This window comes from Triticum aestivum, chromosome 7A (assembly GCF_018294505.1).
Source record: "Triticum aestivum cultivar Chinese Spring chromosome 7A, IWGSC CS RefSeq v2.1, whole genome shotgun sequence".
NCBI lineage: Eukaryota > Viridiplantae > Streptophyta > Magnoliopsida > Poales > Poaceae > Triticum > Triticum aestivum.
Genome location: NC_057812.1, coordinates 583,082,615 through 583,096,208, shown reverse-complemented (window position 1 = coordinate 583,096,208; position 13,594 = coordinate 583,082,615). Strand labels below are relative to the sequence as shown.

The 13,594-nt window shown below is 45.0% G+C and overlaps 1 protein-coding gene across 1 annotated transcript; it reads right to left on the bottom strand.

Moving 5' to 3' along the window:
* Nucleotides 1-10,203: 10,203 nt before the first annotated feature.
* LOC123153522 (serine/threonine-protein phosphatase 7 long form homolog) lies at nt 10,204-10,862 on the bottom strand. The gene is made up of 3 exons (XM_044572617.1): nt 10,762-10,862; nt 10,379-10,671; nt 10,204-10,300 (listed from the first exon to the last, which is right to left on the bottom strand). The coding sequence occupies exons 1-3, from the start codon at nt 10,786-10,788 to the stop codon at nt 10,204-10,206; spliced, it is 417 nt and encodes a 138-aa protein (XP_044428552.1). The 5' UTR covers nt 10,789-10,862.
* Nucleotides 10,863-13,594: the final 2,732 nt, after the last annotated feature.

Sequence of the window (13,594 nt, the reverse complement as noted above, 5' to 3'; positions counted from 1 at the left end):
GATGGCGGGGCGGCGCTGGTGGTGGAGCTAGGCGGCGCCGGTGGAGGAGCTTGGCGCAGCGGCGGGGCGGCGCTGGCCGGAGAGGCGAAGTAGCGCGGCGGCGGGGAGAGGACATGCAGTGGTGGAGGCACGTGGGAGGCGCGGGGACGACGCGGCGCGATGGGCCGGGCGGGCCCTTCTCAGGCTCGCCGGGCCGCGACGGCGGGCGGCGGCGCAACACGATGGGCTGGGCGGGCCCTCCTCGGGCTCGCCGGGCCGCGACGGCGGGCGGCGGCGCTTGCCACGTGGCGGCGGCAGATTTGCTGCGGGAGGCGGCACAGACACGTCCGGCCGTCTTGGATGCGTCCGGTGGCGGCGGGGAAGGCTATGGTAGGGTTTGGACTCGAAATTTCGGAGGGAGACACATATTTATATGTAGAGAGAGTTTGAAGTGTCCAAATAAGGTGTAGTTTTCGCCCACACGATCGTGATCCGACGACGGAGGACATGGAGATGGTTTAGATGGGTTATCGGGCCGTTTTGGAGGGGTGTTGGGCTGCAACACACAAGAGGCCTTTGCGGTTACCCGGTTAACCGTTGGAGCATCAAACAGCCTCCAAATGGAACGAAATTTGACAGGCGGTCTACCGGTGGTGTATCAAGGCCACTTGGCAAATCTTGGTCCATTTCGAGAACGTTTAACACCCGCTGATGAAAAGAGACAAGAGGGATGCGCCGGTGCACGTGGGAGTGTCGGATTGCGAAACGGACAACAGGGAAAATGCTGGATGCATGAGACGAACACGAATGCAAATGCGATGCACATGACGACATGATATGAAAAGCATGACATGAACAAGATGCAAAATGAAAAACAAAAGCCAACCATGAAGGGAATCTCATAACTTATAGCCGAAAATGGCAAGAGTCGGAGTTACAAATATGGCAAGTTACATCCGAGGTGTTACATGCCTTCATTTAAAACAATGTGGAATGGTTTCACAACTCACGCCACCTGGAACACCACAGTGTAATGGTGTGTCCGAATGTCGTAACCGTACTTTATTAGATATGGTGCGGTATATGATGTCTCTTACTGATTTACCACTATCGTTTTGGGGTTATGCATTAGAGACAGCTGCATTCATGTTAAATAGGGCACCGTCTAAATCCGTTGAGACGACACCGTATGAACTATGGTTTGGCAAGAAACCAAAGATGTCATTGCTTAAAGTTTGGGGTTGCGATGCTTATGTGAAAAGGTTTCAAACTAATAAGCTTGAACCCAAATCAGAGAAGTGCGTCTTCATAGGATACCCAAAAGAAGTTATTGGGTACACCTTCTATCACAGATCCAAAGGCAAGATTTTTGTTGCTAAGAATGGATCCTTTCTAGAGAATGAGTTTCTCTCAAAAGAAGTGAGTGGTAGGAAAGTAGAACTTGATGAGGTAATTGTACCTTCTCTCGAATTGGAAAGTAGCTCATCACAGAAATCAGCTCCAGTGATGCCTACACCAACTAGAGAGGAAGCTAATGATAACGATCATGAAACTTCAGATCAAGTTACTACTGAACCTCGTAGGTCAACCATAGGACGTTCTGCACTAGAGTGGTTTGGTAATCCTGTTTTGGAAGTCATGTTACTAGACCATGACGAACCTACTAACTATGAGGAAGTGATGATGAGCCCAGATTCCTATAAATGGCTTGAGGCCATGAAATCTGAGGTAGGATCCATGTATAAGAACAAAGTGTGGACTTTGGTGGACTTGCCTGATGATCGACAAGCCATTGAGAATAAATGGGATCTTCAAGAGGATGACAGACACTGATGGTAGGGTTACTATCTACAAAGCTCGACTTGTTGCAAAAAGGTTTTTTGACAAGTTCAAGGGGTTGACTACGATGAGACTTTCTCACTTGTAGCGATGCTTAAGTCTGTCTGAATCATGTTAGCAATTGCCGCATTTTATGAAATCTGGCAAATGGATGTCAAAACTACATTCCTTATTGGATGTCTCAAAGAAGAGTTAAATATGATGCAACCAAAAGGTTTGTCGATCCTAGGTGCTAACAAAGTGTGCAAACTCCAGTGATCCATCTATGGACTGGTGCAAGCATCTCGGAGTTGGAATATACGCTTTGATAAGATGATCAAAGCATATGGTTTTATATAGACTTATGGTGAAGCCTGTATTTACAAGAAAGTGAGTGGGAGCTCTGTAGCATTTCTAATATTATATGTGGATGACATATTGTTGATTGGAAATGATATAGAATTTTTGGATAGCATAAAATGATACTTGAATAAGAATTTTTCAAAGAAAGACCTCAGTGAAGCTACTTACATATTGGGCATCATGATCTATAAAGATAGATCAAGACGCTTGATAAGACTTTCGATGAGTACATACCTTGATAAGATTTTGATGGAGTTCAAAATGGATCAGTCAAAGAAGGAGTTCTTGCCTGAGTTGTAAGGTATGAAGTTGAGTAAGACTCAAAACCAGACCACGGCAGAAGATAGAGAGAGAATGAAAGTCATTCCCTATGACTCAGCCATAGGTTCTATAAAGTATGCCATGCTGTATACCAGACCTATTGTATACCTTGCCGTGAGTTTGGAAAAGGGGTACAATAGTGATCTAGGAGTAGATCACTGGAAAGCGGTCAAAATTATCCTTAAGAACCTAAAGAGGACTAAGTAAATGTTTCTCGAATATGGAGGTGACAAAGAGTTCGTCGTAAAGCGTTACGTCGATGCAAGCTTTGACACTAGTTCAGATGACTCTGAGTCTCAATCTGGATACATATTGAAACTGGGAGCGATTAGCTAGAGTAGCTCCATGCAGAGCATTATAGACATAGAAATTTGCAAAATACATACGGATCTGAATGTGGCAGACCCGTTGACTAAAATTCTCTCACAAGCAAAACATGATCACACCTAATGTACTCTTTGGGTGTTAATCACATGGCAATGTGAACTAGATCATTGACTCTAGTAAACCATTTGGGTGTTGCTCACATGGCGATGTGAACTATGTGTGTTAATCACATGACGATGTGAAATGGTGTTAAATCACATGGCGATGTGAACTAGATTATTGACTCTAGTGCAAGTGGGAGACTGAAGGAAATATGCCCTAGAGGCAATAATAAAGTTGTTATTTTATATTTCCTTATATCATGATAAATGTTTATTATTCATGCTAGAATTGTATTAACCGGAAACTTGATACATGTGTGAATACATAGACAAACCATAGTGTCCCTAGTATGCCTCTACTTGACTAGCTCGTTAATCAAAGATGGTTAAGTTTCCTGGCCATAGGCATGTGTTGTCATTTGATAACGGGATCACATCATTAGTTGAATAATGTGATGGACAAGACCCATCCGTTAGCTTAGCATGTTGATCGTTCAGTTTTATTGCTATTGCTTTCATGTATGTCAAATTCCTTTGACTATGAGATCATGCAACTCCCGGATACCGAAGGAATGCCTTGTGTGCTATCAAACATCACAACGTAACTGAATGCTTATAAAGATGCTCTACAGGTATCTCCGAAGGTGTCTTGTTGGGTTGGCATGAATCGAGATTAGGATTTGTCACTCCGAGTATCGGAGATGTATCTCTAGGCCCTCTCGGTAATGCACACCATAAGAATCCTTGCAAGCAATGTGACTAATGAGTTAGTTGTGGGATGATGTATTACAGAACGAGTAAAGAGACTTGCCTGTAATGAGATTGAACTAGGTATAATGATACCGATGATCGAATATCAGGCAAGTAACATACCGATGACAAAGGGAATTACTTATGTTGTCATAAGGTTCGACCTATAAAGATCTTCGTAGAATATGTAGGAGCCAATATGGGCATCCAGGTTCCGCTATTGATAATTGACTGGAAAAATGTCTCGGTCATGTCTACATAGTTCTCGAACCCGTAGGTTCCGCTATTGGTTATCGACCGAAGAAATGTCTCGGTCATGTCTACATAGTTCTCGAACCCGTGTAGGGTCCACACGCTTAACGTTCGTTGATGATATAGTACTATATCAGTTATGTATGTTGGTGACCGAATGTTGTACGGAGTCCCGGATGAGATCACAGACATGACGAGGAGCTCCGAAATGGTCCGAAGGTAAAAATTGATATATAGAATGATATGGTTCGGCCAATGGATGAAGCACACGAGGCTTTAGGTCGGTGTAAAAGGAGTTTTGCGGAGGCCAGGGGGCCAAACGCAGGAGACCCTGGCATCTGGCCCTGGGCCAGACGCCGAGGCCATTGGCGTCTGGGCTAGACACCAAGGACCGTGGCGTCTGGTCCTGGAAGTCCGAGAAGGACTCTTCCTTCCGGGCAAAACCGACTTTAAGGAGGCTTTTACTCCAAGTTTCGACCTCAGGGCTCAACATGTAAATAGAGGGGCATGGCTAGCACCTGAAACACATCAAGAATCACCAAGCCATGTGCCGGAACCCCGTCCCCTCTAGTTTATTCTCTGTCATATTTTCTGTTGTGCTTGGTGAAGCCCTGCGGAGATTATTCTTCACCAACACCGTCAGCACGACGTCGTGCTGCCGAAACTCATCTACGTCAGTCTTGCTGGATCAAGAAGGCGGGGACGTCATCGAGCTGAACGTGTGCTGAACGCGGATGTGTCGTATGTTCGGTACTTGATCGGGACGGATCGTGAAGGTGTACGACTATATCAACCACGTTGATAAACGCTTCCGCTTTATGATCTTCAAGGGTATGAAGATGCTCTCCCCCACTCATTACTATGCATCTCCTAGATAGATCTTGCGTGATCGTAGGTAAATTTTTTGAAATACTGCGTTCCCCAACAATCACATCATCCCTTTAAGTAGCAATAACATCAACACATAAATCTTTTCCTATTATATGTAAAACTTCATCGAAATATGCCTAAGCAAAACTAATTTAAAAAATAAACTCTTAGTGAAACTATTTCAGAGAAATAACCCTTTTGGGTAGCGCCCAACTCATAGGCGCTATGCTACATGAGGTAGCTCCTAACGCTTAGACGCTATGCTACACAATGTAGCGCCCATGTCTCAGCGCTACACCTACATTGTGTAGCGCCCAAGCCTCTGGAGTTACCCCGTGTAGCATAGCGCCTACGCGTTCCAAAAGGATTAGATTTCTGAAATGCTTCTGACGAGAGTTCTATAACAGAGAGCAGGGACCCCCCTTGCAGTTTAGGCTCTGTTTGGTTCATAAGTCCTAGGACTTTTTCTAGTCCCAACTAAAAAGTCCCTAGTCCCTAAAAAGTCCCTCCCTGTTTATTTCGAGAGACTAAAAAGTTCCTAGTCCCTTCCTAGAGGTTATTAAATGACCATGTTGGACCTAGTATATAGAAAAATAACAATCAAACAACACCATGGGATGGCAGGCCAATGGGTGCATGGAGGGCATTGTTGGAAAAGTCCCAAAAAGACTCTTCTTGAGAGTCTTCTTCATTTAGTCCCAAATGCCTAGTTTAGTCCCTAAAAAGTCCCTCATGTTTGGTAAAAAAGTCTTTAAGAGGGACTTTTTCTAGTCCGTACACAAAAAAGTCCCTGGAAACAAACACCCCCTTATTTAGTAGGAAAAAGTAGTACTACAGACAGCTGACAACAAGACACAAAAGAGACATATTAATTGCAAGGTGTTCCCTGAGTTTTGCAGAAAGGACCCCAACGTGCTGATGGAAATTGCAACCAGGTCCCTGAAATCTCCTGCACGAACACAATGAGATTGCATCTGGAACTTTGGGGTAACTACTCGCTCGCAGCCGCAGTCTATGTATAGCATGAGAAAAGAAATCAGTTAACCTGAAGAACACACAACCTAGCTGCTTGCTTAATGTAAAACTGATTTTAGGCATGCAATCTTCATGCTTAGTCATTTGCATAACAAAAGCGTGAATAGCTCATTTACTGGGGACGCGGATTTGGTGAACATGGGTGCGCGCGCATCCTTTATGAATAGTAAATTCAAAAAAATGCTAGAAAAAATCAAAAAAATCTGAATTTATTTTTTAAATGTACATAGTCAACCGGTATACTCGCATATGAAGTTTCACGAAGAAATCACATCCGTGATAATCTGGGCAAAAATGACAAAATCGAAGCTAATCGAAGCTATATTAAAAGACACTGTTTAATGAATAGTATGATCATATTTGTATTTTCTTCACTAAGGATACCATGGGTGTTAATACATCATGAAACTTCACACGTGAGTATAATGATCAACTAAGATTCATACAGCGAAATTTCAGGTTTTTTTTATTTTTTCTAGTATTTTTTATGAATTTACTATTTACATGGGTGCGCGCGCACCCATGTTCACCTTTGTATTTTCGATTTACTGGCCCCTATAAATTGAGTCATTGTCCAGTCACAGTCCAGATATAAGCTGCCTCTCCATGTAGTCATATATAAAATGACTAGTTTTATCTGTGTCATCTATATGTTAGGATACTAGAGGAAAACTGATATGTTAAACCCCGCCACTCGTACATCTTAACCCTATAACTACTAAATTGGGTTACTGTTGTCATGGGTGTTTCTAGGCCAGCGCTGAAGCCGACCAACAAGCTGACAAAGAGGTGGCCCGCGACTAATTAAACATGTATTATATGCGATGAAAATTGCTATAATTATTAACCTTTTTATGTATCTAGTACAGTTTGTATGCGGGAGCAGCTTAGCAGGCTATCGCGTGTGAGCCGCTTGCGTCATGAGCTTTCAATACGGCCGAGCCCGAGCAACACAATTCAGACTGAGATCCTGTACCCGGCCGTATGGATCATCGGTGCAATTGGCCGACTGCTCACAGTCCTATAGTCACAAGCTCATGCGGATAGAGAACAGGTGACGCTGCAACATGTGGCCATGTAACAGCCGTCCAAACAACATTCAACGCACAGCAGTGACTCAAAGCAAAAGAGGCCTCCACAGTTACGCTTAAGCATCCATCCATTACAAACAAAACAAATGAAATGCTCCAGACTTGGCCGTTCAGCCACTAGACAATACAAGTAGCAGTCTTCGCCCAGTTAACAATACGAACAACTTAGAGCAACTCCAACCAGACGATACATTTCATCCACCCACGTCCGTTTGAGTCGCTGTAGAAAAAAAGAATAGCCCAACGCATCGATTCATTTCTAAAACCCGTCCGCTTTGCGTCCGCATTGACTCATTTTCGGCCCAATCCCCTCGGTGTCCTCCACGGTCCCACACGTCGATCGGCCAACGACCAAACACAGTCATACTAATAGCGGCCACCGATACAGAGCCCACGCGTCAACCAGTGAAAGCGTCCTTTTTTAATCGATTTTTTTTCAAAACTATGTTATTTTTTGTAGCAATTTCGAAAACTATAGCGTAGAATGAAAAAAAACCAAAACTAATAGCCCGTCAGCCAATCTTTGGCCGAAGTAGTACTTTTCGGCCACAACTAGGCCGAAATAGTACTTTTCGGCCATAGCTAGGCCGAAGTAGTACTTGTCGGCCACACTTAGGCCGAAGTAGCACTTTTCGGCCACACTTAGGCCAAAGTAGTACTTTTCGGCCACACTTAGACCGAAATAGACTTTTTGGTCAAGTTTAGGCCGAAAAGTCACTTTTTGGTCAACCCTAGGCCGAAGTTGCATGGCTCATGCTGAATTGTATTTTGTCGCCACCCGTTTCCCGCCCACCCGTTTCCCGCCACCCGTTTCCCGCCAACCCCTTCCCTTCATATGTTTCCGCCACCCGTTTCTCGCCAACCCCTCCCGGCCAATCCCTTCCCATCTTATTTTCCCACCAATCCGTTCCCGCCTTATTTTCCCGCCAATCCCTTCCCGCCTTATTTGCCCGCCAATCCCTTCCCGCCAACCCTTTCCCGCCATACCGCAGTTATTCTTTCCCGCCATTTTCTCCTCTGTATCTATAAAACCCCCTTCAGGCGGAGGTGGATAAGCATTCCAGTGTAGTGTAGTCGAGATGTCCCATTATCCATTCGATCGTAGTTTTCACCCTAAGATGAGCAGCACTCTGCTGAGTCTAGCTACCGATTTCAGGATGGACAATAGGATAGTTCCATGGGACGAACTCACCGGTAGTGACACCATAATGAATGAGTTGGCTCACCAACTACGTAGGTCTGGGTGGCCTGAAAGGACCTATGAGGAGGTACGTCAAGAACTTCTTAGGTTGCATGAAAGGTGGAAGAAGGTGGTGGAGCCGAAGAGTGAAACTTTCAGAAGGACTGCAGAAAAGCATCCATTTTTATGGACTGAGGAGAGCGAGGACGACGATGATATCTTCATGCCGCCGCTTCCGGGTTCTGCATCGTCGAAGGGCAAGAGTTCTGCATCGTCCAAAGGAAAGAGTTATGCATCCGCGAAGGGCAAGAGTTCTGTATCGACCAAGGGCAAGAGTTCTGCATCGACGAAAGGCAAGAAGAGCGCATCGTCGAAGGGCAAGAGGGCTACATCAACGGAGGATGACGATGATGACTTCATGTAGTATGTAAGATGTATTCCAGTTGTACCGTTTCATTCAGATGTATTTGCATTATTAGTTTGTATTGTATTATTGTAGGGAATTATGTTCTATCTGAATTTCATTTTGTAGTATGTAAGATGTATTGCACAAGTTCAGCCGCACCGTTTAATTCAGATGTACTTGTATCTTAATTATCGGTTGTAGTCTATTTGGAAATGTAACTGAAATAAGAATGCGAATTAATAGTAATATGTGTCTCGCATACATAAAACAATATATGTCTCTTGATCACATAGAAGCAAGTGCGATAGTAACACATACATGAAGCATGTCTCATACATAAATACTGACACACAGCTGCGAATAGTCTGAAACTAACATAGATAATGAGTCATACATAGATAGATAAGCATATCACTGCGGGGGACGATGACGAGTCTGGGTCTTCCTCGGGCGAGGACCCGAAGGCGATAAGCGCTGAGGCGGTGGACGAGGCTCGCGATAACCACGACCATAGTTAACCTCGTCTGTCACGGTCTGTGTCTCCTGCGTCGGTGGTGGTGGTGGAGTGTGAAACACTGTCTGCGAGAAGCCATAAATGTTTGTAGCTTGGTCATCATCCTCGCGGTCGCCCTCAAAGTACGAAGCACCACCACTAAGGATCGGTGACTGCTCTGAATGCATGAACGGTTGCGACTGGTTGCCGCCTGCGGTAAAGTAAAATTGATACAAATGCATGAACGAAGCACCACCAGTAAGCATCAGTGACTGCTGAGAATGCAAGAACGATTACTACACTGTTCAAAAGAATGTAGTGAGTAGTGTTACCTAGATTCATCTGCTGATGCCAGTAAGCGCTCCCTAGCTGTGAAGGAGGTGGCTCATGCCAGGAAGAGCTCCCTGGCTGTGAAGGAGGTGGCTCATGCCAGGAAGAGCTCCCTGGCTGTGAAGGAGGTGGCTCATGCCAGGAAGATCTCCCTGGCTGTGAAGGAGGTGGCTCATGCCAGGAAGATCTCCCTGGCTGTGAAGGAGGTGGCTCATGCCAGGAAGATCTCCCTGGCTGTGAAGGAGGTGGCTCATGCCAGGAAGATCTCCCTGGCTGTGAAGGAGGTGGCTCATGCCAGGAAGATCTCCCTGGCTGTGAAGGATGAGGTTCTGCACGATGCACAGAGGGTCGTGGTTCTGAACGGTGCACAGAGGGTCGTGGTTCTGAATGTTGTACAGAGGGACGTGGCGGAGGATGTGCTGGAGGAGGAAGTGCAACATCCGAAGTCCGTCTACACGTAACAGCTGCGTAAATCCCGCGTAGCTTGTCATCAAGACGCCTCAACCATGAGACGCCCTCTCGCGGTGGGATAGTTTCTCCCCTCTGAAAGCGCCGCATTAAAGCGGAAACCTCCTCTCGCGCCTGTACTGTCAAGTCACCCTGTACACAAAGAATGAACCAATTATATGCTCGTTGTATGATAGACACCACGAATAGACAACCAAGCGAATATGTCCAGATTAACAAAAGACTTAACATATGAGAACCAAGGCATTTACCGCGTGGTGTCTGGTTCCCACAACAGAGGCAGTTGGGTACATATCGCTGGTGAGAGGGGCTTCGATCTGATCAGTAGCAGCTGATGGAACCAAGTAGATCCTCGTTGTATGCCGGTAACGCTGCAGATACAACCCAAACATTTCCAAGTTAAAGGGCCGAAGCTCACCCTAGATATTTGTCGCAGCGGTAGTCCATTCGTCAACGTAAGGGGTAATGCTCTCAAGCCAATAAGTCATGGACTTGTTTCCTCCTAGGCGACTGTCCCTGAGATTGACATGCGCGATACATGATTAGGTATATTATGAATGCAGAGCTGCCAACTAAAATAGTATTAGTACTTACTTGTGCACGTGGTCTGGCAAGTGTGGAATATCTGGAATCGCAGGCTCTTGATATAGACCGAACTGTCTCATCACCCTATGAAGAGACATCTCCTCAACCGTCACGTCGAACACCAACTTGGCCTTGGTCATCCAAAAGTGCCGATCTCTAGTGCACAATCCAGAAATCCCAACTGGGTACCTCGATGATATAGCCTGAGGCGAGTATGGCTCCCAAATAACTTGATCCTCGTGCAAACTATCAAACTGCGCCATGAAGGACGGGTAGCATCCCCTAACCTGAGTATGCGCAAACTGTCTCTGTGCATGACAACAAATAAGCATTAGTAATACTATTGAATGGCAAGAAATAATTGAATTAATTGTTACTTAATATAAAAGTACCTCTCGCCGTGTCCAAACAGATCCCATAGTAGGTAAGTCGCCGATAGCAGGCACATAAGTCCCAGCTAAGTCCTCCAAACCAAAAGGTTTATCAATGTAGACATAGGGTCGGCCAATAGGGAACCTCTCATATGACCAAAGCTGCAACAATAATGGACATCCAACAAGACTAGATTTTCTAGACTTCAACAAGCAAGCTTTGCACAGGCCTCTGTACGTAGCCGCCAACACAGCAGAACCAAAACTCCTCTGTAGAATATCCGCAGGGCAACGTGCGTCAGCTATCTCTCGTGCAATACCGATGAGTCGTGCATCGACAGTGGTCACGTGGTTCTCCGTAAACATTGTCTTGCCGAATAGCCAAAGAATATATGCCTCTAGGGACCGGTCAATCTGAGCCTCCGACAACTGAACGTCGGGATGTCCTAACGAGACAATCTACATAGAAACGTAATAATTGTATGAACATCAGACAACTAAAAAACAACATTTGTTTAAGTGGCCGTGATGGTTACCTGAAACTGGCTCAACCATCTAAAAAGAGGTCCATGAGGATCGTTGTCTATAGCCCTAGCAGTCGGGACTGCAGCCAAAAAACGGGTCTGCGTCGCTGCTTGCCACCCAGATTCTGCCTCTAAGGGACCTATGGCAGCACCGGCCAGAGGTAATCCCAACAAGTAAGACACATCCTGTAAAGTAGGCGCCATCTCTCCTCAAGGAAAGTGAAACGTATGTGTTTCTGGTCTCCATCTATCTACTAAGCAGGTAAGGAGTGACTTGTCGTAAGAGAAACGTCTCACTTGCCTCTTGTGTAACTGCAATGGTTCACCTGCCTCATCTAAGTCCGGACCATCAATCCACTCATCCAATGTACCCTCAACCAGCCCTGCCAAGGGTAGAAGTCCAGCCCAACTTAACCTACAAAATAAAGAGATTGTTAGCGGTTATGAAAAGTATGTCAAACATAGTAAGTCATTATATGGTCTCCATTATATGCACACATACCTATCAACCCATGAATCGTGTATCAGCCAGTTAGTCTTTGGGGTACGAGTGACCAACACGTCTAAGTTGTTGCCCGCTTCCGTAAGAGCGCCCCGGTGCTTTCTATTGATGTTACCATTAAGCAACGAATACGAAGACATATCTGCAATTCAAATTATCCGCACAAATTAAAACATAGTCCTGACATATTACAAATTAAAACATAGTCCTGACATATTACATATTAAAACATAGTCCTCACATATTACAAATTAAAACATAGTCCTGACATATTACATATTAAAACATAGTCCTCACATATTACAAATTAAAACATAGTCCTCACATATTACAAATTAAAACATAGTCCTGACATATTACATATTAAAACCCACTACGGCACATTATATAGCTTGTGAGTTATTTCTTCCTCGTCCGCCCCTTCGGCCTCGACTGCCACGACCACGTCCGCCTCTTGCTCCTGTTGTCGCAGCCGTCGATGTGGAAGCACTTGTCGATGCGGAAGCACCATCTTTGTTCAGGTCGGGACAATATTTCATCCTATGCCCATAAGCCGCGCAGAACAAACATTGTCTGGTTGCTCCACCAGCTTCAGACTGGTCCATATCGTTCCGGATGCGACGGGCCTTTCGTCTGCCAATCCATCCTCGTCCTCTTCCTCCATCACCCTCTGCATTTCATCCCCTTCCTCATCCCCATCAGCAAAACCAGAAACAGCTAATATTATCGACTGGCTACTCTGCCCAGTATCAGGACCACAAACATTGTGTGGCACGTAGTCTGACTCTTTCTCCGGTTGGCTAGCATCCACATCTTATGGCTGTGACCCGGATAAAACAATCTCGTTAGCCACTTCACTGCCTTGGCCGGGTTCATACCCCCTGTGGAGTTGTACGGTATTCTCCTTCTTCGGCACAGGTTGCACAAGTGCATATGGGTGGATTCTTCGGTCTCGGCAGCGTCTTAACAGGGATAACCAATGCTGGCTCCTATCTACCGGCATCAACTCCCACTTGACATTTTTACAAGATCTGGTCCACAATGCATGAATACTGACGGAACATACTTCAGGATCCAGACCGAAACTAGTTGTCAACCAGTACTTCAACTGTCTAATGTCCAGTCTATCCGGGTCAGCTAGTGTCATAACGCCATTTTTAAACTCGCTAAGATCAACCCCCAACTCATTATATCGAACATTACCAGCGCCGTAGTAAACATTCAGATTTACTGATTCAGACATTTTCACCTGTCAGACATTGCCATCTTCTCATTAATCACAACGAACTATGCGCTAAAATGCCTCCAAAAATATATTAACACTAAAATTCATAATATGACTTATATACACTAACTAAACTATATTAATCACAATATACACTAATATTATCCGCTACACGAACTATGCGTTAAAATGCCTCCAGAAATATATTAACACTAAAATTCACAATATACACTAATATTATCCGCTACACGAACTATGCGCTAAAATGCCTCCAAAAATATAATAACACTAAAATTCATGATATACACTAATATTATCCGCTACACGAACTATGCGCTAAAATGCCTCCTAAATTAAATTAACACTGAAATTCACAATGAACACTAATATTATCCGCTACACGAACTATGCGCTAATATTTACATAATATTTGTGACGGCGTGATTATACCTTCGAAGTGTGTGTCCGCTTCTTGCTTCTCTCTTTGACTCAGCGGCACCGGCCACCTCGCGAAGCACTTGCACCACCGGAGAACGACAACGCCGCCCCCGACGACCGGAGGTTCAACTCCGGTCAGCCCCCAACCTGCTCCTCCTCCTCACC

Excerpts from the sequence above, each read along its gene's own strand:
- LOC123153522 (XM_044572617.1), bottom strand. The coding sequence starts at position 10,788 with ATGGGATCTGTTTGGACACGGCGAGAG. Across the intron at positions 10,672-10,761 it reads CTGTTTGGACACGGCGAGAG|TTTGCGCATACTCAGGTTAG; the intron begins GTACTTTTATAT and ends GCACAGAGACAG. Across the intron at positions 10,301-10,378 it reads TTGCCAGACCACGTGCACAA|GGACAGTCGCCTAGGAGGAA; the intron begins GTAAGTACTAAT and ends TGTCAATCTCAG.